Source organism: Taeniopygia guttata, chromosome 5, assembly GCF_048771995.1.
Source record: "Taeniopygia guttata chromosome 5, bTaeGut7.mat, whole genome shotgun sequence".
NCBI lineage: Eukaryota > Metazoa > Chordata > Aves > Passeriformes > Estrildidae > Taeniopygia > Taeniopygia guttata.
In genome coordinates this window covers 47,468,100-47,495,334 of record NC_133030.1, presented here as the reverse complement: position 1 = coordinate 47,495,334, position 27,235 = coordinate 47,468,100, and the positions used below count along the sequence as shown (strand labels likewise).

Below are 27,235 nucleotides of genomic sequence, written 5' to 3'. Positions count from 1 at the left end.
TCAAGTAAGACTTATCACATTTAAGAGATAAAAGTAGTGAAGATTTTTAGTACTTTTAGATGTAATAAATAGGTCAGTAAAACTAATACTAAAATTTTGAAAGACCATGGTGTGACGTCCTGTGTTGCTTGCTTAAGGATGAGATTATTGGAAATAGGTTTGCCTATAGTAATCTCCTGAATACAGCAGCCAGTTTGAAATCGTGAATATCCAGCAGCTCCATAGGGTTACACTTGATAAGCTGCATAAGTTTGGCACATCACTGATGTTACTCTTATCTAATAAGAATACTTGAAACTGATGTGTCAGAAACTTCTGGCAACTTTTTTTTCCTTATTTTTCCCCTCTTAGCACTCTCAGCGAGGCTAGGGTTTTTTTCCGACATTATAGCTCATATTTTAGTAACTCAAAGTTCATAGCCTACTTTAGTTAAAACACTCATCTGTTGGAGAATTTTATGCAAATTACTGATACCAATTCCCATACAACATTACTTTCTGATTCCCTAAACCTTATCATTCTCTGAATACCATAAATGCTTAAAATTTCAGCAAATGGTTTTTATTGTTTGAAAATGCAATGATACTAGTTTTATGTTTCATGCTGATTATGTGATATGAAAATAAGTTTGTCAGAGAATATATATAAATTAGCAAGCTGATGTCAAAAACTTCAAAGTTGCATATGGGTAAATTCCAGAATTCACTTGTGTTTAATATGCAGAGCACTAAAATTTTTTGAAAATATTTTGTGTTTGTACTAATGTGTTTCAGGGGCTGGAAAGTACTTAGCTGTGGCATCCTGTGACAACTTTGTAGATATTTACAACGTAATGAGCAGTAAAAGAGTAGGAATTTGCAAGGGAGCCTCCAGCTATATCACACACATGGACTGGGACATAAGAGGTAAGCAGCATTCATTGTAAAATATACTGGAAGACTGATTACATTACAGACTAATAAAGTACATGTATAGTATGGATTTGTGGTATCACTGACAGATTTGATTCTTCAGCTTATGAGTATGCTCACAGCATCTGAATAAATATTAAACTCATGATTTTTACTGCCACATACGTATTTAGAAGTTGTGCAATTTGAAGTAAAATGGTTTGTCTCTATAGATTGGTTTGTTTGGGTTTTTAAAAAATCTTTCCTGTTTTATCATTTGACTTCACAAGGGCAGTTAGTGATAGAACAAGGGAGAAGGGCCTTCAGCTGAAGGAGGGTATGTTTAGATTAGATATTAGGAAGAAATTTTTTACTGTAAGTATGGTGAGGCTGCTCAGAGAAGTTGTGGATGCCCCATCCCTGAAGGTGGTCAAGGCCAGACTGGATGAGACTGATCAACCTGATCTAGTGGCAGGAGGTTGGAACTAGATGGTCTCTTCCAACCCCAAACATTCTGTGATTCTATGTTTCTACTCCTTTAATAATATACTGTATAATGTAAGTCAGTTACAAATCTGTAACTCAGGAATCCTTGTTGTCACACATAACAGAAAGACTGGATTTCCTGTGTTCCAGGGTATTAATAAGTGATTAAAATAGTAAATTTAGTCCTGTGTCATTAAAAAGCAAGGCTTTGCAATTGTGCAATATGTTTGTTCATGTTCTTATTCCTCTACATAACTTCTGAAACAGTTTGATTTATTTTGAAAGAGTGTTGTAAGTTAGCTTCTTTGAGGATTTTGAAAAGGAAGAGGACAGAAACACTGGTGAGAATTTCCCTCAGAAATGAAGCCATATAAAGGTGTAAAGAAGTCACCTGCTTGGGATCAGCTGGTGGCCAGGCAGCATCTGTGCTTCTCCATCCCAAAAGCACATGCATCAACAGCCAGTAATCATAAACAAGCTTTGAGTTACCAGTACATTACCCAGTACATTGTGTCTACCATCTGATGGACAGCCATAATAAGGAGAGAAAAGTGATGCATTAGTACAGTTTTCAAAGAAAGGAGAAAGGGTTGTGAATTTAAGGGGTCAAAGGACTTATATCTCTTTAGAAGACCATACTTCCAGATCCATTATATATGTATGCAGTTTTTTCCAATAGAAAAAAAAAAAATGGATGCAATGCTGTTAGCAGCAAAAAAGTCAAACTAACCTTTCTTTTTTGTTTCTGTAAAATGAAATCTTCTATGTTAACATACAATATCTATGTCATGTGTTTTATAGGAAAACTTTTGCAAGTCAACACTGGTGCTAAAGAGCAGTTGTTTTTTGAAGCTCCTCGGGGGAAAAAACAAACCATTCCAAGTTTGGAGGTGAGGAACTGTACTGCCTTCTTAACTTGCTTGCAAATTAGAGTTATGGTGCTGCCATCTATGCTACATAAGAGGGAATGATGTATAAACCTGTAATTTTGAACTTTAAAAATAATAAAGTATGTAGGGGATTTCACATTTTTCTCTCTAGTGGGAAACAGGCATTTGGCTGATTTAGTAATGAAAATCTCACTAGTCTTCTCTGTGTCTCTTCTGGTACCTAAACACCTTTAAAAACCTATTGCAGATTACTTAACCTTGCTGTGGAAAACTTCATGTTTGTCTTTATGTAACAATGTAATACAGTTTACATAATACGTATAGGCAAGAGTAGTATATTGTAATTGTTTTGTTTTCTCAAATCTAAAGCATTGTCATAGAGCAGAGAGCAAAAATGGGTTATTTCCAAATGAAATTTTCCATGGTATTGAAAGACTGTGTTGGAAAACATAATTTGTTTTCTTTAGCCTGAAAGGACAGCTAAGGTAAAAATTTTCAAAATACTTGTTTAAGTTTTGGAATTTAAATTTCATAGAGGTAAAATTACAGCTCTCAAATGAAATTTTGAATGGTAAAAAAATAAGTGATTTATGTATTAAAATACTGTCTTTTAGATGTGATGTATCTTTCAGTGCAAGGATTTTTTTCTCGAAATTGAATATGGAAGAAAAATGCCTAAGAAGTATTCTTTGTCTCAAATGGGCTGTTTTGTAGGTAGAAAAGATTGGCTGGGCATCATGGACAAGTGTTTTGGGCTCTTGCTGTGAAGGGATCTGGCCAATAATTGGTGAAGTCACAGATGTAACTGCTTCATGCCTCACAAGTGATAGTAAAGTATTAGCCACAGGAGATGATTTTGGATTTGTGAAACTGTTTCGATACCCTGCTAAAGTAAGTAAGTTTCAGCCATTTATGGAAAGTATTTGTTTATAAATCTGCCTTTTCAAAACTGTGAAAATTCATCACTCAGAAGAAAAGAATGTTTTTATATTTTTCTCATTTTGATCAAAGAAACCATTCACTATTACATTGCAGTTTGCAGTGCATTAAACTTCCAATGAATAAGATGATCATTCCAGGGCAGACTGTAGAGCCATCTGATGCAGTGTCCTGCTGCTGACTGGCAAATTAATAGGAAAAACTTTAAGAATGAGAATGCTTTGGAAGACAATGAACATGTCTTTTTCACCTACATTGTATTAATGATTTTAAGGACCTTCATTCTGTCCAATATTACTATTTTTTTTCCCAAGACGAAGAACTTTAATAGTATTTAATCACACATCGTAGAAAAGCCATTCCAGAGGCACATTGTATTTTTACTGCTCTTCAAGTACCTCTAGTTTTCCTGTATGTTTGGTGGTAAACATGTCTTCAATTTTGAAATGTTGGCCATGCTAAGGATGGTAACAGTGCACAAGTACTGACTCAAAATGTTCTATGGGAATTTTATTCCAACTCAGATTATTGTCTTTCTTTGAAAAAATGATCCAGTGTTTATTGCTGGTATCTGTTTATGAACTAACTCTTTCATGGTTGATATGAAGATAAGGTTAACATTTCATGAAATTGCTGTAGGAGGAGCACTTGGCAAATCATGTTACAATCATATGAAATACAAAATAGCTGGAGCATGAACTGTAAAGAAGCTAAGATGATGTCATTGTGCTGGCAACATATTTCAGTTTTGTCTAGCAGACTGGGTAAATTTGATCTTTGCCTTCTCTTTCCCCTTAGGGAAAGTTTGGAAAATTTAAGAGGTATGTTGCTCACAGCACCCATGTGACGAATGTCCGTTGGACCTACGATGACAGCTTGTTGGTCACTGTGGGAGGAGCAGACACCTCCTTAATGCTGTGGACTTATGAGATGGAAGGACATCGGGATAGCAGGCAGTGTGACAGTGAAGAGTCTGATCTAGATTCTGAAGAAGATGGAGGTCAGTAATAATTTATACAACTAGCTGAATTATGCTATTTCAAGAAGACTTTATTAATGGAAAACTGAAAATTTAGAAGTAATGTATGGATTGTTTCTATCTTAAGTAACAAATACTCTTCAAAAATGTTAAATAAAATTTGATTTTGGGGAAAGGACTAAAAAACTGCTGTGAAAAAAATGATAATGAAGTGTTTGAGTTACTGCTTTGAGTCAGAGTACATAAAGAGACTCTTGATATCTTCTAAATGAAAAATATTAAGTATCAATTATACATAGCTACCCAAAATCTATGTCTAAAATAGAATCATCACAGTTGGAATTTTGTCACTAATTATTAAGAAATTATATTGAAATCTGTGTAATGTGAGACCGCAGTTATCTTGATGTTATAGCATCTGCTTCCATAACATGGAAACATAGAAGCCTGAAGTAGGCTGATGTTTATGTATCAATTTCAAGGTCACAATATCAGTAGTTATAAAGTATTAATTCTATTTTGTAGCATTAACTTCTGCTGATTTCTCCATACTTATGTTTTCTTTTTCATGTTACACTTCCAAGGGTTTGTGAGCCTCCAGACTTTTTTTCTCTTCTCCCAAGTGCGGTTTTTCCTCCTTGTCAATTCCTCAGTGTTCAAGAATTTTTAAACTATCACTGCTTCTCATTAAATAGCTCTGTGTAATAAATTAACTTCAGCTGTCACTAAAACATGCTAAATGACCAAAGAAATACATTAAATATTGAATATTAAAGATATATTAAACATTCATTGGAAAAGAATTTTCCATCACTGTCTTAAAAGTACTGAAGAATACACAAAGTAATTTAATTGCCTATAGGAGGACTTGTCAGCCTTTAACTTTCTTAGTTAAAAATTGCAATCTTTGGAGTTTCTGTTCAGCCTCTGCTAGAGGCTGAACATCTTAGCTGTATAATCTTCCCTAGGCTCTACTGCTTTACACAGAACCCTCTTAAGCTGTGTGTTCAAAAGTACTCTAAAAGAGAGTGAGGTGTGTGAAGATTTACAAGAAAGACATTGACATCTTTAGCCACAAAGGTTTCTCTAGGTCAGATTCTATTAATTTCAGTTAGAGTTAAGAAGTATTCACCATCACATTATTGATATTAGTAGTCTGTATCTTTGAAAAAAACCAAAATAATAGAGAGTAAGTAAACAACCCTGTCACAACTTAGCTTTTGCAACATGTTTATTTTACTATAGTAAACATCATCTTGATGTGCCTTGTTGGCCCTAAGCATTGTGTAGGAACCTTGTGCAAACCTATAGATCCATGGTAATGGATGGATCCTGGAACTGAGAGCAACCAGTCACTGAATCTTACAGGCCTTAAGAGCAGGTGTCAGGTAGTGAGGTTCTTTGTTAGTGATTGTAGTTAAGGCCAACCAAGCAGAAATGGGGTAGCTTTTAAAGTCCCTTGACCATTTAATAATTTTTTTCCTGCAAAGATATTGTAGGGAATTCTTTTTCTTTTAATGTCTTTTATTAACAATGTTCATGATTCCCAGCCACTTTCTTTCTATTGTGTTTTTATGTTACTAATAATCCATGTTATAATTGTTTTTTTAATCTAGTACATTGTTGAAATCTGCATAAATTAAGATTAAATTGTTGTTCTTGTACCTTATTTTGGTTTGTTACTCTTCCCTCTGGTTTTATTAGGTTATGACAGTGATGTGACAAGGGAAAATGAAATTAATTACACCATCAAAGCCTTATCAACAAACATTAGACCAATGTTTGGAATTAAGCCTCATCTGCAACAAAAGGAGCCAACATTAGATGAAAGGTAATTATTAGATTACAATTCTAGCCAAAAAATCAACCTGAAAAGAATAGTAGAACAAAATTATATTGGATTATTTAATTCTTAACTTAAAAGGATATGTATAAAACAAATCTAGATACATATTTGAAGAAAAAAGAAAGGTAGCCCAAAGGACTAGGCTGTATCTATTTTCAGAGAGGACAAAAGACTACAAATTATGTATGCATATTTTTATGTTTGGGGAGTTCCTCAAGATGATTGTTTGCTGGTGTTTAATAATATGGTTTTTCTTTTGGAAACTGAAATACTGACTGGTAGTTAGTGATGGCATCATAGGCATGAGCCTGTAGGATTGTTTTAATGAAGGACAGTGCTCTGTTTTTTGTTTCTGCCAACAAATTGCACTGATGAATTAGCTCTAATTGCTCCTTGCATTGCTGTAGTCTCCACACAACTTCTACCTTTCTTTGAAAAACTCTGTCCACAATGGTTCTGCAGTTTTTGTTAATGAATCTTGGAAAATGGAGTTGTTTGCTTCACAGTGTTAATTTTGTATCTCGGTTCCCTATTGTGTGCTTTAGAAGAGAATAGGATGGGGAGCAGACCACAATAAACCCAGAAAATAAAGTAAATGCAAAATAACAAAACCAATTTATAACTTCTAGAACATTATCTCTTGTAGAATCTGCAGCCAAGCTTGGGACCCTGAAAGTTGTTTGTTGTCCACCAAGTTGATGTGGACAGTATATGTGAGGAAAAAGGAAGGAGGGATTTCTAATATGGCAATTGGGGAACGCTGATACTAAAGAGAGGGAAGTGAGGAAAACAACAGGGTGTAATAGTGTGTAAGGATATGGGGAAATGGGAGAGTAGAAAGTTTTGCAGGAATGTGAGGAGTTCTGTGGCAATGTTCCTGCCTCTTTCCACACTGAAGCTGGATACACTTGTTGAGAAATGCAGTGTGACTTTTGTGGGAGTTTCATATCATCTTTTGTTTTTAAGTTGTGTTGCTGTAGGAGAGAGTGGGATGCCTGTGTATAAAGCTGTGGTTCACTGTCTTGCACTTATAAGAAATAGTCTTTCTCTTTTTTAATTAGATGTATTTGATGTGGAAATGAAAAAGAAATAATTTGCATGGCATGAAAGCTTTGATTAAAGATTTTTTTTCCTTTTTAATGAAACTGTAAACCTTGGGTTTTTTTTTTTTTCCAAAAGCTCTTTCTGGAAGCTCAGTGAATTGTATTTTTCAGTTTCAGATAAATTACTAAGAGAATTAATTTTGTAGTAAGGTAATAAAATTTTGATTCAGAATGAAAAAAAAAGATCATGAAAGAATCCCATTACCTTCATTGTTAAAAAGTTTGGGGCCCTAAAACTTGTAAGACATTTTTTTATGAAGAATAAAACCAGACTATGATTACTGTATATATTTTGACTTCTGTTCTGATGTTAATATTGCATAAGACTGGTAAATGTTTTAGTCTACTGTCATAGATACTAATTTTTATTTTATTTTTATTACTCTTTATTTTTGCTTCCTATGAAGGCAGGGGGTAGTAAGGTAAGTTCATGTACATGAAGTCCAGGATTAAATGCATTTTAACAATTTCAGCTGCTTGGGAAAGTAGTTACAATTTCCAACAGAAATGAGGGCTTTACCTCTTTGCTATTAAATAGTAGCATGTTAATAAGTAGAAAAGGGTTAAGGGATAAAACATAAAGTTCTCACTCTGAGTGGCAGTGAGTGAACACTAGAGTATTTAGGAGGAGGTGATCACAGCTCATACTCCTTTCCTCAATACTTGGAGTGGCTAAGGGGCAGCTTGACTTCACTGTCTGAGCCAGAGTTTGCCCAGGTGCTTGTGGATGTCTGCAGCACACAGAGGTGCAGCATGGAACCGGGTGCAGCGAGCACATTGCACAGGTGCCTGGGGTGGTCTGTGAGCAGCATCGTGCTGGAGCTGATAAAGCTTCAGGGCTGGAGGGAGCAGGACTGCCTGGGCTGCAGCGCTTTGCCAATGCACTTGTGCTGCTTGAGGATCTGAGCTGCTGGGTCCAGCTCGTGCTCCTGCGTCAGTCCCGGTGCAGGTGCCTGCGTCAGGTTAGCAACTTCTGCACCTGCTCTGTTTGCACAAACATGCTGTTAGATTTGCAGCACAGCAAGCCCTTAGGCACCCTTCAGCCTTGCAGACTGAGCTGTCTCTGTGACTGAACTCAAGATTTCATTCAGATTCAATTGGTCTAAGGTTTGCTTGCAGTGTTAAATGCCAGCTCTGCTAATGACATAGTATTCTCTAGCAGTGAAATTACCATGATATATCACGGAAATTGCAATCCTTATTTTAACTTCTACTGGAAACACAAAATCGCACTGCTGTGAGGCAGCACTTAGCTTGGTAATTTGAATTATTATTTATAATTTCTGAATAATAATGTTTATAGATAATATTTTTTATGTGAAAAGATGTGTACTGTGCGTCTACTTTGGTTGTGTAATAGCACTATAGATACTCAGCAGCACAAAATACATTTGAAAATTGTTTCTATCCTTTACTAAGAGTTCTTTCCTAGTATGTTTTTGTGCTAGGTAAATTACCCAGAAAAAAAGTCTAGAATGGTTGATTTTGAAAACACTTTTGACTCTGCTACTCCCTGAACTGCACTGCACTGAAGGCTGGGAGATGCCTCCGGAGAATAATGCTCCAGTCTTACTCTGTTCTTATGGTCCCTGAAGTTGGCTATTTGTGACTGTGAAAGGGGCAGTGCTGTGATTAATGTACCTTACAGACAAATGGCTGTACCAAGAGATCTCAAAATTAAACAACCAGGAGTTTCAGTTAAAAATTTTCACCATAATGTTTAAAAATTTGCAAACAGATAAAACCATTACTTACTCCATGTGCTGAGATCTCTTGCATGAATAGATCCCAATGGCTTATATATTTTAAAAAAAATTTTTTTCTTCTTCATTCTGCAAACACTCCTGGATATAATTCGCAACCAGGTGTTGTAGCAAAACTGCTTCCAATTTTATTTATTTATTTAGTCAGTTTATTTTCCTTGAGTATTTTTATGTGTATAGGGACATATAGATAGATGCAGAAATAGATAACCTATTTTAGATCCTTTATGTCTTCAAAACAGGAAGCAGCCTAAAAAATATTTGCTAACTAGTAAATACTACAGATTGAAAAGTGAAGAAGTTTTTTTTTTTATTCAATACAGACAGTAAATAAATCTAAATTATGCTTCCAAGGCAGTGAGAGAGGAAGGAAACTGTTGAAATGAAGCATTTTTAATCCAAAGCTCACAGCTATCACCTTCTAATTGCCACTGAATTAGAAATTCTGAGATTTTATATGGACATCTTCCATATATGTTTTGGAGAAATGAACAGAATGCAATTACATTTTTCAGTTTGCCAGTCTTGTGACTTGTGATATGAATGTAAAAAATACAAATTCCAGAGCTTTTTTTGTAAAAAAATCATCTTTATCTTCTCCTTTCATATTGTCAACTTGTGTGATTTGGGAGAGGGGAGAAGTCAGGAGTCAAAATGAAAAACTATAGCAAGGGACTTTGCACTAGCAGCTTCTTCTCTCTGTTTACCATATTTGCAGGATAAATTAGATTACAGTATTAAACATTAACTTAAAAAAACCCCCACCCTGTTTTAGAAAACAAGGCTTTTTGAAGCCAAGCTCTTTGCTCATTGGAATATACATTAGTGCAGGGCATTAACCTTAGGACTGGAAACCCTGAAATTTCAGATTTCATTCTTTCCAATCATAAATTTAGTTATTATTAGTTGCTTATATTACAAGCTGTAGGCTGGAACAATATAATGGAAAAGAATGGTGTCCCTTTACCAGTTTGAGGTAATGATTTTTTCCTCTCAGAGGTGAGCTAAAACCCAGGTCTTTGAAGAAGTGAAAAAGCCAGTTACCAAAGTATCAAGGTTTACCAAATAATCTCAATTTTGAATACAAAGAAAAAAACCTATTCATTTTGGAACTAAAAAAGAAATGTCTAGAGACACAATTGAATGGCCCAGTGATGAGAGTTGGAAGATTTGCATTTGGCTTTTAATCTGCGTAGATTGGTTTTATCAACAGAATCCAAGAAGGCCTTGCTTTACTGTGAAAAATATCTGGAAGTATTTGAATTTTGTGCTCCTTGAAGAATTGCATGCTATTGACTGCACAACCTGTTCAAGCTACATTTGGATTTTATTGTGTGAAAAGTTTAGTTGTTTCCTATAGGAATAAATAGCGCATCAGTCTTGCACTGCAAAATAAAGTTAAAATTAATTAGAAGACATTCAGTAAAATCCACTGTTTTCAGTATGGGAAAAAGTCAGTCATTAAATTGGTGAGTTGTTAACATTGTGTTCTTAATTTTTAGGATTTTTTTCCTAAATTATTCCCTATATTATTTTGCTTAACTTCTAAGTGAAAAAAATTAACTAGTGTTCACCTAGTGAAGTTTCTTAGTGGTTCTTAAAAAAACTTATCAAACCAGTGGAAGTGTACCAGCTAATCAAACTAATGTAAAGTGGCCATGCATATTACAAATATTAGGAAATAATCTGTACATGCCCACATGCTTTAATTATTAATGAAGGTTTTTGGCTAGCCGAATTATAGGAATATTCCAACATACATGACTGAGGAAACCTATCCAGTGCAAAGTATCTTCAATCAACATAAACTGAATTTAGTAGTAATGAAAAAATAGCACATAGTGCTCAGTACTCCACACATTCTGGTTAGTTGGGATAATTTTATTTTAGTATAAATTAATGTATTTTTGTGACTGAACTTGAACATCTGTCTTTAATAGCAAGTTGACTGTTCCATCCATCAGCTTATTTCAGGTGTTGTGTTTGCTGACTAAACACTTGGTATAGTTCAGAGGTTTTGGTCCTGTTTCTGCTTATTTTCTCTCTTACAGTAGAGAGAATTTTATATTCGAAAGAATTATATTCTCATGCCAACACATGTTTATAATTCCCATTTAAGTGAATGGAAATTTTCTATACAATTTACTGTATACAAATTCTATACAGATTTATGTAGTCTATAAAGTGAATAATCCCCTTATAAAAAGAAGTATAAACCAGGAAGTCAGCAATAATTATCTATATGAATAATTCACTGGCACCTAACTTTTAGCCAAATTTGTATAAGTAATCCTTTTCTCTTTCCCATCTGCTGCTGAAAAGAGGTTCCAGGTAATGCTTTTATTTTCCTACCTAGCCCATCTTTTACTGCCATCTCCCATTTTCCTTAAAAAGCCATCTGTCATGTTGGGTGCCATACCATGCACCTATCACTCTTTAGAATATTGCTATATGAAAAATCTGAATTTATATATATGCATTGTGGTTCTGTTTAATACAATAAGCTAGATACTGTTTACCTACCAGTATGAACTCCAGCTCCATGTACTATTATACTTTCCAATGTTTCACAAGTAGTATTCTTCAGTAATATTTATTGAAGTACAAAGATTAGCACTTTTTCCAGCCCCCTAATGGATGGCTCTTCTACATGTGATGATTTTACAGTCTCACCTGACATGCCAAGGTGTATATGTTACTGAATTTTTTTAAGCATCAGATTCCCTGTATCTGCATTAGTGTGTATAAATTTCCACTTACTGCTCAGAGGACACATGGAAATAATTATAAGAAGTTTTTGTCAAGAAGCAGTATTTAGAAACTACCAGCCTTCATTATCTTCTAATGGAAACCAGACCTCTGTGAATTTTCACAAATTACTTTGAAGAACTTTCCAATAGTAAATTGAGAGAAGTCCTCCTTACTTTTAGAATTCATTCTGTACTTCATGCTTGTCAACACCTTTTGGGGAGGGCAGTGCAAGTCACTTCAGTCTGAAGAATAGTGCAAAATCAATTGCTAAGTTCTCTACAAGTTCCTCCAAGTGCAACTTTGAAGTGCAACATTGGTGCCCCACACAGGAAGGGACTTTTGTACCAACTACTGTAATTTGCTCTATCAAATTGTGCCCAAAATATTGCTCGTATTTTTAAAATAGAAATAAATATTGTAAATCGCACTTATATAAATTACCACAGAACTAAAATAATTGGTGGTAATTTACATATGCTATATAACAGAAAATCATTTCTTTTTCTGTTAGTAACTTTAGATACTGAGTAATAATACAAAAATGAATAGTAATATTTAAGCTATGTCAAAAACTGTGAACAAGGTATTTTTTTGTTTCAGAAACTACTTCAAAATGCTTGTACTTGATTTTTATGGTTTTCATAACAAGAAATATGGTTTTCATAACAAGAAAATACATATACCAAATATATTTTAATTTTAAAAATGAAGTGCCAATATTGAGATATTTATTTCCCATATGATAGATGGCTCTAGATAGAGCTCTCCTTCCCCATGCTAAAACTGACCCTATCCATGCGGGAATTCACCCCAACATGTTATTCATGCTCTCTTTCCCATCTTTCCCACACAGTTTTTGAGCATGCAGTAAGTTATGCATACAGGTATATATGACCACTGTGCGTTGTATATGCCATTAATCACTTTGCTGCACATTACATAGCAAATTAAAAATATTTTCAGCTCTCACACCTTTAAAAAAGGACTTGGAAAATGTATTCTCATATCCTTCAGCATTCCTGTTTTTAAATCCTCCAAGTTGTTATCTTGAAACTTAATTGGGACAAGAATCCATATGTGCTTGTAGTTTGCATTCCAGTTCCACTGCTCTGGATCAATATAGAATTAGCCTTTCCTGGAGAGATACTTAGAGAAATTGTTTAGGTGACCTGTGAGATAATGCAGCTGAGTAAAAGTTGTCAAGTTTCTCTGACCAATATACATCCACTTTATTCTGTTGTGTGGTCATGTACAAATGTAAATGTACTCTCATGATTACTTAAGGATGGTATCAACCTGTATTTGTATCCTTAGAGCCTGTAAATATAGGTGATCATCTCAAGCAGTTGTAAAATGTGAGATTGTTTACAGACAGCAAATGTTATAAAAATGTCACATTCTAGAACCAAGCAGCAGATAAATATTCAGTTCAAGTAAAGTAAACCTCTGTAAGAATCATGTCCTTTCAGTTTTTACTGCTTTTACTGCTTTCATCAAACTTCAAATATGTTCTTCTGCTAGATTTAATTTTTCTCCATTTTTCCCCCTCCAACTCATTTTTCCCTCTCTGTTTCAGGGACATTAAGTGAATTAGGGCCAGGGTAGGAGAGGAGGAAAGAGATGAGGTTTGAGTGCTCTGTGTCAAATATGAGGCTGACATGGGGAAGAAGGGATTTTTATGCTGTGTTTTATAGAGGAATAGTAATGAAACTGTTGCAGAATTGTCCATGACAAATGAGAAATTAAAAAGATACAGTCTTTCAATGCATTCTGGAGTGATCTGTTTTGTACTAAAACTAAGCAGGGACAATGAAGAAGGAAATCTAAGAAAATGGTATTTTAATTGAATAACTGAAAAAATGCTTTTCACCTGTCCTTCAAACTACAGAGTGTACAAACACATAATATTCTATCATTCTGAGAAAAGACTAATTATTTTGAATCAAAGTCATCATTCAAGAGCAGAGATGAAATTAGAAGTACTTCATACTAAAAAGGAATATGAAAGCAACCTGTTGCTTCGTGATTGATATTAGTGTATTACACTGCCTAGTAGATTAAATCATCTGGATTTATACATCACTGAATTTATACATAGAATTTATTTTAAAATGAATTATTCCTCTTAAAGATGGAGCTTAAAGGAGTGTTACCACAGCCACAAATGCCTATTTATAGAATCAATAATCAATGCTCCTGCAGATTACTAGGAATAGTTGCATATATTTAATAAATAAAGCTTATTTGTTTTTGTGTTTCTTTGTATAGCTACAGTTGAATGTAATGTGAGAGATGTTATAGGTATTTGTTAAATATATCTAATCTTAATTAAACCTGGGCTATTCAGAACAGTGGAACAGAAGTTGTGGCTGTTACTCCTGCATTTGCATGGTCTTGGTTTTCTTCCGCATAAGCTTGGATCAATATCTCATTTCAGTTGATGTAGGAGTCAATGGGCAGGTGCATCTGAAGCTCTTTACAAACTATTACAAAAATAGGAAAAGTTAGGGGTCTGCTGAAGGCATGTGGGAACAGGCATTATTAGATTGATCTCTTCAGCAAAATTGTTACAGATAAGATCAAAGTGCCTTAAAAACATAGCCTGAAAAAGCTAAGAATATTAAAAAAGTTATTAGCCATTTTAAAACAAGCTTTTGCATTAACCCTATGGATTGTTGAAGAATCAGAGAACTTAGCATGTTAAATAAAGGATTTTTAGGTTTTGTCTTTCTCCTTTGCCAAAGGTATTTATTTTGAAGATGAGTATGAATATGAGTTGAGTAGGACAGGGCTCTAAGGTTTCCCCATGCATTAGCAGGTTGGAAGGTTACTGTTAGTATGGAATGGGTGACGGACAGCCTTCTCTTATTCACAGTTCTTTGTTTCAGACCACCAGTTAGTAGGGCATTGCCACAGCCGGAGAAACTGCAGACAAATAATGTGGGGAAAAAAAAGAGACCCATAGAGGTAAGAAAAATGTACCTCTTCTCTTCTTTTAGAATTTTGTTTTGCCAGAAACTGACACACCTGTGAACGCATTAAATAATTGTTTTATTCTAAATATATCAGAAGTGGAAATAGTGAATAGTGGGTAAATAGCAGAATAAGTGGGAGAGAATTTTTTCTTGTAAATAAAAAAATACTATATTTATTTTTCTTGCAAATGAAATGGAGTATAACTCACTTCTTAGTAATCATGAAACCTTAGAACTGGATGTAGAATGCAGGATGTCTTGTTTAGATAACTGGATTGTTAAAGGGTGTATTGTTGCTAATAAAACTAAGTGTTTTTTATTCAAATCTTCTTAGAATTTAAAACTTCAGTTTAAATTCATCACTGATAGGAGTTTTAAAATTATTTTTTTTAAAATTCTATTCATGTTGAATTTAGCTTTGGCACCTGTTTTTTTCATTACATGGTAACTGCAAATAAATATACCAATTTTTGATTAATGTGAAGAGAAAATTTCATCTAACCTTGGAAAATGCAGTTCTTCACCAACCCAAATATTGTTGATTCTGCAAAATATAGATGTAACATAATAAACAGCTTTTTGACGTCAGTGCTCTAGAAGTTTTAGGCTGTATTTTAAGTTTCTAATTGCTGGCTGGAATTAAATTGTGGACCAGTGTTTGTCAGTCTTTCTTTCTTAGTGTCTTCTGCATTAAAATAACTTTATTCTGCACTGCATTTTATTTATGTATGTGCATGTGTATGAGTATCTCTTTCAGTGTGTATATATATATGTCTGTGTGTATTATATGCACATTCTGCAGCATCCCCCTGAGAGGTGTGAAAGGGTGACACAGCTGTGTGTGACAAGAATGAGCAGCCATGTAAGCTGACAGGGGAGGCATGAGCTCAGTTTCTGTTGGCTTGACATGTCATTTACTAGATAAGGACGCAATAAAAAAAATTAAATCATACAGAAGAATGTAAAATTCATAACTGCTTTAAGGTTTGGTGTTTCTGTTGATGTGAAATCTATCTTTTCTAGGACCTAATTTTGGAGCTGGTATTTGGGTATCGAGGCAAGGACTGCAGAAACAATGTGCACTATTTGAATGATGGTGCTGATGTCATTTATCACACTGCATCTATTGGGATCTTGTATAATGTGGCAACAGGTAGGAGAAAGCCCACTGAAGGGAAAATGTTTTTTCACACACACGGAGTTATGGCTTATAAAGTAATTAATATGATTTAATTATTGTAAATGTATGTGAAAAAATTTTTTTTTTCTAAAATTTTAATCTGTAGAGAATATTCATAATAGCTGCATAGGTAAACAAATGTACTGAAATTTTTCTGGGGCTGAACTTTAAAGGAAGTGAAGATTTGTTTTTTTTGGTATTAGCTTTCTGTAATTTGCATGTTGAAATGATCACAGAAATGAAAAGAGATGAAAAACGGGGTAATAGTAATTTAATTTTTTTCTAAGAACAAGTTAATATTTTTATTTGGTTTACTTTTCAGTCATCTGTATCACATATAATTCCTTCTCAATAACCCAGTTAGTTTAGATAACTTGGACCTCTAAAAAAGTACACAATGTCATTTGTTTCTGAGATAGTTAAGCAACTTCATGTGGAAAACGTGAGGGAATTGTCTGGAGTTACTGAGTGCTGTGTGTTGAAGTTCAGATAAAAAATTTGGAGTTTCTCTTTTTCTAGTTTTACACTTCAAAATGCAACATGACCATAATGCTGTTTTCTCGCAAATACTATAATATTTTCAAACATTAGACATATCTATGTGTGTATAAATGTTTTAATTAAAATTGAACTAAGGTTTGCAATTTTTTTCTTATCTTTAGGCTCTCAGTCATTTTACCAGGAACACAATGATGATATTTTGTGCCTCACTGTGAATCAGCACCCCAAGTTTACCAACATAGTGGCAACTGGCCAAGTAGGTATGTTTGTATTTTTGTAAAAAGAACTAACATAACAGCATGCAATCAGGACCTTGTAAATTCATGATAAATCATAAAATATTTGATTATGCTATCTCCGTTTGTATGAGTGTTACTCAGTTACCTGTCCTCTTTATAGGTTCCTTTGAGTGTAATTTAATAAAGTTGACAAAAATATTGAGGCATGAAAGATTAAACCTATCTTTTGTTTGGAGTATTATGAAAACTATTTTTTCAGAAATCTTAAGCCCCATTAAATTAGTCTGGTTATTGAACTTGTGTTAAACTTTCCAAAGAGTCACTGCCCCTCCAAAGAAGCTGAATAGAGCTAACCTTCATTTCTTAAAATACTTGTCAATCTTACCTAGGTTTTACCTCATCAGGTAGATTTATAATACCTACTTGGTGGTTGAAATATTCCAGGCAGAACCAAAACCCTAATGGTGTTCTCGATGGATAAACTGAGATTTAGAGGGAAAAATATATATATTTCATTAAGATCTATGAACTAACCAGGTTAAAAAAAAAAAGAAAAAAAAACCCCACATTTTGCATTGGCATAGCTGGTAGAAATTGCTGTTTCTAGATTTTATAGAATAGTGATTTTTGTAGCCCTACAATCTGGTTGTAGTTTTCATATCTTCTCTTGGTTCTCTGCAGATTCAAACCCACGTTATTTTCTTCAGGGCATAGAATACAAAAAACTCCCTCATTTGATTTCAGCCAAAATAGCTTTTTATTTCCTTTATGTTTGTTTTAGAAGTTTCATATAAATGAAATCATTTCTGCAGAGTTTATTACCTGCTTTCCTGTGTCTTTTGGAGTTTTAGGTGCATGTCTCATTAAAATTGACTCATTGACAATAGTAACATCTTAGCTAAAATAGCTTCCTTTCTTGGTGAGTCTCTTGCATAATTTAAAACAAAATTTTAGTGGATATTATTTAAATGGAAAAAATCGTCAGCAGATATTTGTCTATGGTTTGAACATTTGCAGGAATCACAAACCTTTTATTGCCTTTAAGAATTTGCTTTTTCATCATAATTCTTCATCTGGCCCTGTTTGTCTTTCTGTAGTGGAGAAATGTTAAAATTTTCTTCTACAGTGTTCATCTTACCCAAGACAAAACACAGGACTTAATTATTTTTTTATCTTCATAATCATTTATACATCAACTAGCAGTAGGACAATAATTAACTGTTTTGTAATGTGGATTAAGACATACTAATCAGAAGCAAGTGACGCTTAAAAATTACATTTACTATAAAGCAGAGAATTAAAAATAAGCTGGAAGTTAACTATTCTAAAATAACACTCATTTTCTGATTTTGAAGTAATGTTGAGGGGTGTATATACTCCATAAAGAACTGCTGCTACTTTTCCTACTGATATGTTTGGCACAAATAGTGTCACCGTCATAATTTAAAAAGATTTATTGAATCTTCAGGTACTCACATGCTACTCCTTAGCATTTTGTCCCACTTCTTTTGTTAAAATATCAATGACATAAAAAAATATGTTTTTCAATTACTTTGGCTGAGAGCAACCTAACATACAGCAAAACTAGCTCAAAATGGAAATCAAAATATATTCATTCATTCAATATATTCATTCTATGATTTATTTCTGATGTGACCTCCTTTTATCAGTAATTACTCATCTTTAATAGCAGTATTGGTGCTGCTGCAATGCACAAAGATGACATCATGGTGTTTGTTAAGAAATTACACTGAATGTGGCATATATTTTCTTTAGGACTTATTTTATTTCTGATCTAATTATTTTTCTGCTGCTTTTCCATTACAGGAGACTCAGCAGATATGTCAGGTAAGGGAAACAAAACTTTAACATCTTCAGGTGTAGTTAGTCTATCTAGTAGCCATCTACAGCTTTATAGAGCCGTAAGTGATGTGAATTAATTTTTAGTTTATTAAACCCCTTGTATCAGTCATATTACTGTCAGCACTGAATATAACTCAAAACAGCTCAGCATACTGTAAATACAGAGAAATTAAAAATGTTAGAACACACTTAAAAGCTACTCTCATTGAAGAACTTTCCCTTTTTGCTGCTTAGTAAGTTCTAATACATACTGCTACTGTAGCATTCTTGGGTATGCTTGCCAGTTTTGTAGACATGTTGGGGCTGACAACATTTGGTTTAGACCTTCAATTGGGTGCAATTTGAAACGTGCATTTCTAAACTAAATTCTACTGAGGAGGCCTAGGTGACTGAGTGAAAAAACAAATCACCTTTCACATTTATGTACAATTGTCATGCAGTTATTACCACTGATCCAAAATGCTTTTTATGATGTTAGTTTAATTTTTACTCTATCATTTTGGGTCTTTGACATTTTGACAGTCTTGACTGAGATATTTTTTATTAATATGTTTTTTTTTTCAACTGTAATTGCAAAAACTCATCACCATCATGTGCGAATGAGTTCATTGTTGAGCAGCCATAATTGTCTTGTGAAGAATCTTCAGAGATGCATAAATGTGGTCATGTGTAATAATCTTCATGTGGATCTAAAGCTTGTTCTGTAAGAAGAAATGTACATTGACATCTTTAATGTGTGTTGACTTCTCTTAAATATAGCAAATGGTGCTTGCTTTAAGGATGGGAGGAAGAATATAGGTACCTTTTCCCACACTTCTAGCCTGTATTTTAAAAAAACAATGATGATATGGATATTTATATGAAAAAAACATCTATAGTCCTGTTTATGGTGGCTGGACACTCTCCCTGTCTCATGTACCTTCTTCCTACTGCAATTTCAGTTTGAGCTTGTGTATATTACTAAATTCTGTTGTCACTGCCTGAAATGAGCACTCTTAACTTTTTTCTTCTTTCTGGAATCATTATCTGGAATCCAGGCTGCTGCCTGCTTTCATTAGAAAGTTGAATAGTTTTACTTAAAATTTATTGATGGCTATTTGCCATCCTTACCAACAACTTCTACTTTTCTAGTTCCAGTTTTCAGTTGTTTACACTGATACAGGTGTTCTTATAGCAGTAATGTTTGTACTAGGCTGGAATGGCAATTAAAGTTTCCTAATGACTGGGTGTAGATTTTGTCCACCTTACTAAAGAATTTTTCTGTCCTGACAGGCCATGGTAGCTTTACCTAACTGCTTCCAGAAGGAGATGACACCTTCTCTCTTGTAGAAGTGTTGAGTACACAGGCAGGATTCAGTGTCAGGACAGAGACTTCCAGAAGGACTCCATCACATAGAAGGACCTAAGAGTCCATGTTCTCTGCCTTGCAGATCTTGCTCTGAATGATTTAGTCAGTTCTTACTCAGGAAAACTAGGAGAGAATTTCTGTCTGCCACCCAAAAGAAAACTTTTGGCCAAGGTTATAGGACAGGTGCACTATTCAAGGGTAATACAGAGTTTTACCAAGAGGAGTGTTGAAGAGTGAAAAACAGTTCAGAGCCATAATAAAGCTTTCCCTTCCCTCAGCTTCCTGTCAGAACAGCAAGGAGTTTGCTGTCAATTTTTGGGAAGTGCTATTTGCTGTCAACTCCTGCCCTTTCTGTTTTAATGGCATGACCATACTATGCTGTGGTGCCTCTCAAAAGGTAATAATAATACTGCATTGCTGCCATGAAAGGAAATTCAAATGGGTAATAAAAGAAATGAGGAAGTATGTTTTAAGGGCTGTTTTGGAACAGCTGTGGAATTGTGCTTGGAAACTGGGTTTCATGTGGCTGAAACTTTGCCTAAGTCCCTGTGCCTACTGTTTACCATCACATGCATGCCTTTGAGGGCCTAGGTTTATCTGATTAGAAACACAAAGCATGAATCCAAAAGAGAATTTCATTTATGGGAATCTGGATCTATGACGAGAACCAGTAACCTTAGGACTCTGCAGTCAAATTTATTAGAGATCAGAAGTGAAGAAGTTTGAGAATCTTACTGTCCTGGAAATGCCTTAGATGCTGCTCAGAGATTGTAAACTATATATGGATTGCAAGATCTTTTGAGAAGGCATTGCATTTGGGAAAAAAACAGCTCTCATCACATTAGAGATAATCACATACATTAGCAGCATGGAAAGACATTTTTTACTGCAGAGAGCTTGCAGTACAATCAATGCAGACTAAATACCGTAGTTGTACATTGGTAAGCAAGCTGACGATTCGGCTGATGTTCTCCTAAGAGGGCAAGTGTTTCAGAGAGGTGACCATTTTGTAGAAATGAGATTTTGGCCCTACACTGTAAACTGATTTCTCTGTAGCTATCACTTGTCCAAAAGCCCCATGGAGAAGTGACATTCTTGACAAGCAGCTTTATTTATGAAGGTTTTTGAGTTAGCATGCTGCTCTACGTTTTATTAAGAGAAAAGCAGGAGAAGACAGCTCTTGCTTTTGGAACTTCTGCTGTGCTTCACAAGTCCTATGACAAGTTAGGCAAAAAATTAACACCTCTGGTAATGTAATGAGGCCAACTTGTTCATCCTGCCTAATGATCCTGTTTGTCATAAATTTTTTTCCATATGGAGGCTAAAATCTCTTTTCTTTCCTTTTTCCCCCATCTGATCACAGCAATTTTGTCTTATAAAAAAGTATTAACTTCTTCAATAAAAAAATCACTACACATTTTCAAAATGACTACTAATGCCATGTTTTTGTATTTGTGTAGCTACAGCTCCTTCTATTCATGTGTGGGATGCAATGAACAAGCAGACACTGTCGGTACTGCGGTGCTACCATTCCAAGGGCGTTTGCTCAGTCAGTTTCAGTGCCACTGGCAAACTGCTGCTGTCTGTAGGGCTGGATCCTGAACACACCATTACCATTTGGAAGTGGCAGGAAGGTAGGAAAGAGTGGTTTTGTAGAAGGTGTTTACATTGTTAGAGCAATTGTAACTTTAAAAATATTACAATAAATGCTGTGCACTATGCTCTGTACAACAAGGTCTAAAATAGATGTGCTTACCTGTTCTAGTGAATATATCTCCTTTGAAACTGTTGTGTAAAGATCAAGGTAGTTCACAGATTTCCAGTAAGAATCATGTAAGGATGTCTTTTCTTATAAATTGTCATCATTATTACTATTATTATTATTAATTTATTCTTCTCTAAAGTCTGATTACTGATGAGGCTTTCTTACTCCTGAAATTATTTCCAAAAGTTGCATATTGCAGAAATGGGGTGCCAGGATAGCTCCTCTATGCATCTTATATCATTGTTGCCTTAAGCTGTGCTACATGTTTTCAGATCAGCTTTGATCTGTATTTCTGATTTAGGCTAAAGAGATTTGAGCTCCTTTCCTCATCTCCTTTCTGCCTGGCAACGCCATGTCCAGATCATGGATCTGATTCTCTAGTCTTAGAGGTTTACTTCCTCTCCCTTTGGGGATTGCTGTTGATAACTAGTAACTCTTAGAATTTTAAATATCAGCTATTAAGTTAATAACAAGTGATCCTTCATAGCTTGTCTGATAGATCCTGTGGGGCTGGATGCGATGTCAGATGTGTATTTATACAATCTTAGGTAGGATGAAGCATGTGTGGTCACATCATGCCTGTGGTCATCTTAAGGGTCGATACACATTCAGAATGGCAGCCAAGGATCCCAACTGAGGAATCTTCATATGGGTCAATATTATTTTAACATTTTTAACCAGAAATGTGTATTTTTCTCTTCAAATTCAAAATGTCCACTTTCTTTCTGCCAGGTGCCAAAATAGCCAGCCGAGCTGGTCATAACCAGCGTATATTTGTAGCAGAATTCAGGCCAGATTCAGATACACAGTTTGTTTCTGTGGGAGTAAAACATGTGAGGTTCTGGACACTGGCTGGAAGAGCTCTCCTCAGTAAAAAAGGGCTGCTGAGCTCCATAGAAGATGCCCGCATGCAGACGATGCTTTCTGTAGCATTTGGAGCGGTACGTACTTCAACAGACCACCTGAAAATGCATAAAAAACTTTTTTATCCTTCTGCCTTTACTCAGTTCAGTGAGACTTTTATAACCTGCTAATGAGTATATAAATTATTTTATTAAACGCAGTTTAGCATTCCTAATACTTACCTGCTAGTTAGAACTAGTACCAGCTTTCTTTAGAGTAGAAAAGACTGTGGGTTTGTATGTTTTCTGGAGAAACAAACACAGATGCTTTGAACTGATAACATGCTTGTGATTTAATCCAGGTAAAACAAAACTGAGGCTAGACTACAGGAACCAAACAGTAGAAATGAGGCTGATTTTATGCCCACCTGGAGGTGATTGTTTTGTCATCTGTATGTGCTGCTGCTCATGGGTGATCAGAGAGCAGTGCTGTCCTGGGGCATTCCTTAATGTTGGACACTGTTAGACAGCTGCATTAGGGGTTTCTTTTGCTTTGGGGGTTTTTGGACATGTGCAGCCCATCTTGCTAAGTTTCACAGCACTTCTAGATCTGGAGTTGCTCTGCATGAGTAGTACTCATATCTTCAGCTGGGCAGAAAGGCACATATGCCTTTTGTGAAGTGGTCCTTTGCTTTGATTGCCTGCATTTCTGTCCTGTTTGACCAGCTGACTGTTCAGTCCAGTCTGAATTTACACTGATTTTGATTTTTGAAACTCTAACTGGGCTGTAGTTTCCTTTTTTTGCTGCACTATCTCTTTTACACAGTGGTTTCTCTCTGATTTATATGAAGGTCTTACAAAACACCAAGATATTTTCCAAATATTAACTGTTATTGATGCCCAGCCCAGGCATTAGTCAGGGGTTTGGGAAACCTCTGCAAACTTTCTTACAAACAGACAGGTTCTTAGTGTGAGAATCAGGCTGTATGCAGTGTGGCCTGAAGTTTGGTCTGAGGTTTGAGGATGCAGAGCTTTCAGGGGTTTTGTGAAAAGCTGTGGAAAATGAATAAAGCCAAACCTGGTGTGTTCTCCATACCTCTGTAGGGAGCAGTTCTGGGAATGCTCTTGATTTTGTCTCAGGAGCTGGTTCAGCTCTCCGTAAACAGGAGTTCGAAACAGCCCAAGACTTAGGCTGTGAGGATGATCTGAGGATCTACTCTCAGCTTCATTTCCAGTCCTCTTTTACTTTATTAGAGCCACACACATGCACCCTTAAAAAAAAAGTGTGTAGGGCATCAACCCACTTCAGTCAAGGAAAGTGTTTGTGCCACATGTGTACATGTGTACTGATACTCTTGAAACATGCTAATACTACACATGATACTGAATTTGAATATTCATCTAAGTTACTAAACCATTTAGCTCAATAACCAGTTCCTGCTGGAATCCTAATAAATAGCACTTTACTTCCAGAGGTAATTTAATTTATTTTTATTACCTTTCAAGAGCATGAAGCAGAAGTAAAGAACAGGCAGCTTTTAATTCTAAGTTAAGTTAAACTGTTTTCTTTCTGAAATAAAAGTTACTGTAATTATGTGAGTCTCTTCAGCTAACACAAAAATTGCTACAAGCATAACGTATATAGCAAGGGGGTGCAAATTGCCTGCTTGTGTGATTGTGTAGTGTCAGTACTTACTGTGATATTCTACTTTTTTGCCACACATTGCACAACTGATAGACTGAAAGCATAGATAACCATATGACTGAAGCTTAAGTAATTGCATTTTTTCTTGCAAAAAGAAATGCAGTGATTTTCTTCAATCTACAAGAAAGCATCTTTTAGACTTCAAGAAGGAATATAGTAGGTCATTGTTTCATCCCTGGAGGTCCTTATTGCCTCTTCCACAGTTTCTTCTTCTGCAGCAGTGAATAAAAGCAATTTAGCCTCTAAATGTAAATGCTGTTTATTTCTGAATGTTTTTCTTCCTACCTTACTCAGAATCAGATGATGAGTATATTTTTCCCCTTTTCAGAATAACTTGACATTTACAGGTACTATCAGTGGAGATGTTTGTGTTTGGAAAGACCATGTGTTGATACGAATTGTGGCCAAGGCTCACAACGGACCTGTTTTCACAATGTACACCACACTAAGGGATGGTTTGATTGTTACAGGAGGCAAAGAAAGGCCGTGAGTCTTCTTTTCTTCTTTTCTTTCTGCATGCGCATGTACTCTTTAAAAATGGTTTGGATTCATCCCATCAACTCTATTTGAGACATTAAAGGTAGAAGAATAGTCCCTTTCAGATCCCTGATAGGTGTAAGAAGACGAGCAGCCACCACCTCCAAAGTGCAGGTAACCCCATATGAGCTTCAATTCAGCTATTTTTCCCATTTATTGTAAGAGAAAGCATTTAGTCTGAGATACAGAATCATAGAATGGTTAGGGTTGCTAGGGGCCTCATAGATGTTCTAGATCCAGCACCCATTTAGCTTTAAGCACTAGAAGTTACCTAGTCCTTGTGGATTACTTCTTTCACTAAAGATTACTGAGGTTGTTAACTCAAGGGATTTGCACAGTTGTGATTGAATACATGAATGATAAATTTTTTAGCTGTATGATGCACAACTTCTTTCAAAGGAAAGATCTGCTTATTTGTGGCAGAGGCAAGCTGTCTTCTCTCAAATCTAAGGTGCAGCAAGATTAGTTTTTGCTGTACAGCAAGATCCTGGGATTGTAAGCAAAATATTTCCTCAAGCATTTTAATTTTTTGGTGCCTTCCTAGTGATCAGAAAACGCTTCAGCTGTAATACAGTCCATCTGATGGCATGATTGTGTCCCATTTGGCAGGACACAGGCCACTGATATTTTCAGACCCAAGTGCAAACTTACTTCTGTGCTTTTGAAATATTTCCTTCTACTATTTATAAATGTTGTTATGATTTTATTTGGAGGATGTTCTCTCTACCACTTATCTTCAGAGGCTCTTAATCATTGGTATTTGACCTGAAACAAATAGTATTGAATAATAATAAGAACCCAGAATTAATCTCCTGTGGGGAAAATGAAGTATTGACAATATGCAAAACAAATTTTCATTTAGGAAGACTGCATGCTTTTTTCTGCCTTAGTTGCAGCTCACCAGCCTGTTTTGGTAAAATCTTCTTGCCAAGTATAATGATCAATCATATGTCAAAACACTGCTAGTGGGAAGCAAAGAATGTACTATTGCAAGGAGTATAAATTTATAATTCATTATAGTTCTTTTAATAATAATAATAGTACAAATCAGTAATTGTGATTAAACATTCTGAAGTTCTTAATAAGATTATTCAGTAGTCAAAGCTGTAACACAAGCAGCTTGATATTGTGGAACATTGTATTTTTGTTTCTGTTAGGGGAGATTGAAGGTAGATAAGACATGTACTAGCTCAACTAGAGATGCCAGATTAATCACTGTTTCAATAAACATTATCTTCTTTTTAGAAACTTTTTTATTTCAATGTGTTCTGTACTGAAATACCCAGGATTTTTTTTTGCAAGTGGGAGGAAAATACTTAGTGTTTGCATAATTAATTTATTATCAGTTGTGTGTTTTTTCTGCTGTATCTGTGTAATTTTTTTTACAGCAGTGAAAATAGTGACATTTTCACAGAAGTGAAAATATTCTGTCATTTATTTCACAGAAACTTTTCTGTTTCTCTCAACTATAATTTGAAAATATCTGCCTGTCTGACTATTAAGATGGTGGTTTGCCTGCTTAGCTGTTCTTCTGATTAGACAGATTCCCTCAGAGCTACTCATTCAGACTAAGCTTAGCAGCACTCATCTTTCAGTTTGTTCTGTAAAGTGGAACAGTGAGGACTGGGAATCAGTTTGTCTTGCTGGGCTGGGAGGCTCAGTGTGTTAACATCAACTGTTCAGGCAGACCTAATCTTTAACAATTTAAAACATACTAAAATGCCTCATTTTCAGTTCAGTGCATTAAATAATGTAGTTCTTTCATCCATTAATTGTCCTTTTTGTGGCAGCTGTTATACTCATGGTTCTTCCTGTTGCCTTCATAGCTCAAAGGAAGGAGGAGCAGTTAAGCTATGGGACCAGGAGCTGAAACGGTGTCGTGCCTTCAGACTAGAGACAGGACAAATGACAGACTGTGTTCGCTCTGTTTGTAGAGGCAAGGTAAACAAAGCTGCCTGACTGTAAAATAAAGCTTATAATTTGTGGTTGATTTCTGAATATCAGATAAATTAGTTCTGCTTTCTCTTCTAGCTAGTATTTGAATTTAAAGGCTAAGCTAGAAGGTGTCTGCAACTGATATTGTGGCAGAAAAACATCTAGTTTGTGAGCTCTCAGTCTTTCTTAATATTTCATATATATTTTAAATGAAGACTAATTAAGGATTTCTTTTCTATTTTCTTTTCACACTTTGTTATCAAATATCAAATGACAAGCTGTAACTCAGCTGGCATAATGATATCTACAGAGCTTTGTACTTTAATATCTCAGAGGAGTTTAAAAAATAAATTTTCTTTGATTATTTAATAATTTGACTTAAGCAAACTTTCTTGACAGAACTGTAGCTCTAGATGATATTTTAATTACTGTTCATCATGAGAGGTTAATGTATTTTATCAGAGATAATGCTTTCACTATTGTTCAAGGGCAAAATTCTTGTTGGGACAAGAAATGCTGAAATAATTGAAGTTGGAGAGAAAAATGCTGCATGTAACATTCTAATTAATGGTCATATGGATGGACCCATCTGGGGCCTAGCAACGCATCCATCCAGAGATTTTTTCCTTTCTGCTGCAGAAGATGGCACAGTAAGACTCTGGGATATTGCTGAAAAGGTAGGTGTTAGAGAATACTTG

The 27,235-nt window shown here is 35.1% G+C and overlaps 1 protein-coding gene across 7 annotated transcripts in view; it reads left to right on the top strand.

The window, feature by feature from the left end:
* Positions 1–27,235, top strand: part of EML5 (EMAP like 5) — a 102,234-nt gene that overhangs the window by 60,844 nt on the left and 14,155 nt on the right. For 3 of the 7 annotated variants that reach the window (XM_072930326.1, XM_072930327.1, XM_030274822.4), the window contains exons 23-36: positions 774–905; positions 2,178–2,266; positions 2,981–3,157; positions 4,004–4,205; positions 5,889–6,015; positions 14,536–14,614; positions 15,646–15,775; positions 16,465–16,563; positions 18,370–18,390; positions 21,214–21,387; positions 22,251–22,459; positions 24,394–24,551; positions 26,429–26,543; positions 27,026–27,214. In XM_072930326.1, coding sequence (XP_072786427.1) covers positions 774–905; positions 2,178–2,266; positions 2,981–3,157; positions 4,004–4,205; positions 5,889–6,015; positions 14,536–14,614; positions 15,646–15,775; positions 16,465–16,563; positions 18,370–18,390; positions 21,214–21,387; positions 22,251–22,459; positions 24,394–24,551; positions 26,429–26,543; positions 27,026–27,214 — 1,901 coding nt within the window. Of the gene's footprint in view, positions 1–773; positions 906–2,177; positions 2,267–2,980; positions 3,158–4,003; positions 4,206–5,888; positions 6,016–7,540; positions 8,944–14,535; positions 14,615–15,645; positions 15,776–16,464; positions 16,580–18,369; positions 18,391–20,965; positions 20,977–21,213; positions 21,388–22,250; positions 22,460–24,393; positions 24,552–26,428; positions 26,544–27,025; positions 27,215–27,235 lie in introns of those variants that run through there. The other 4 variants (XM_072930330.1, XM_030274823.4, XM_072930328.1 and 1 more) reach the window with 4 other exon arrangements.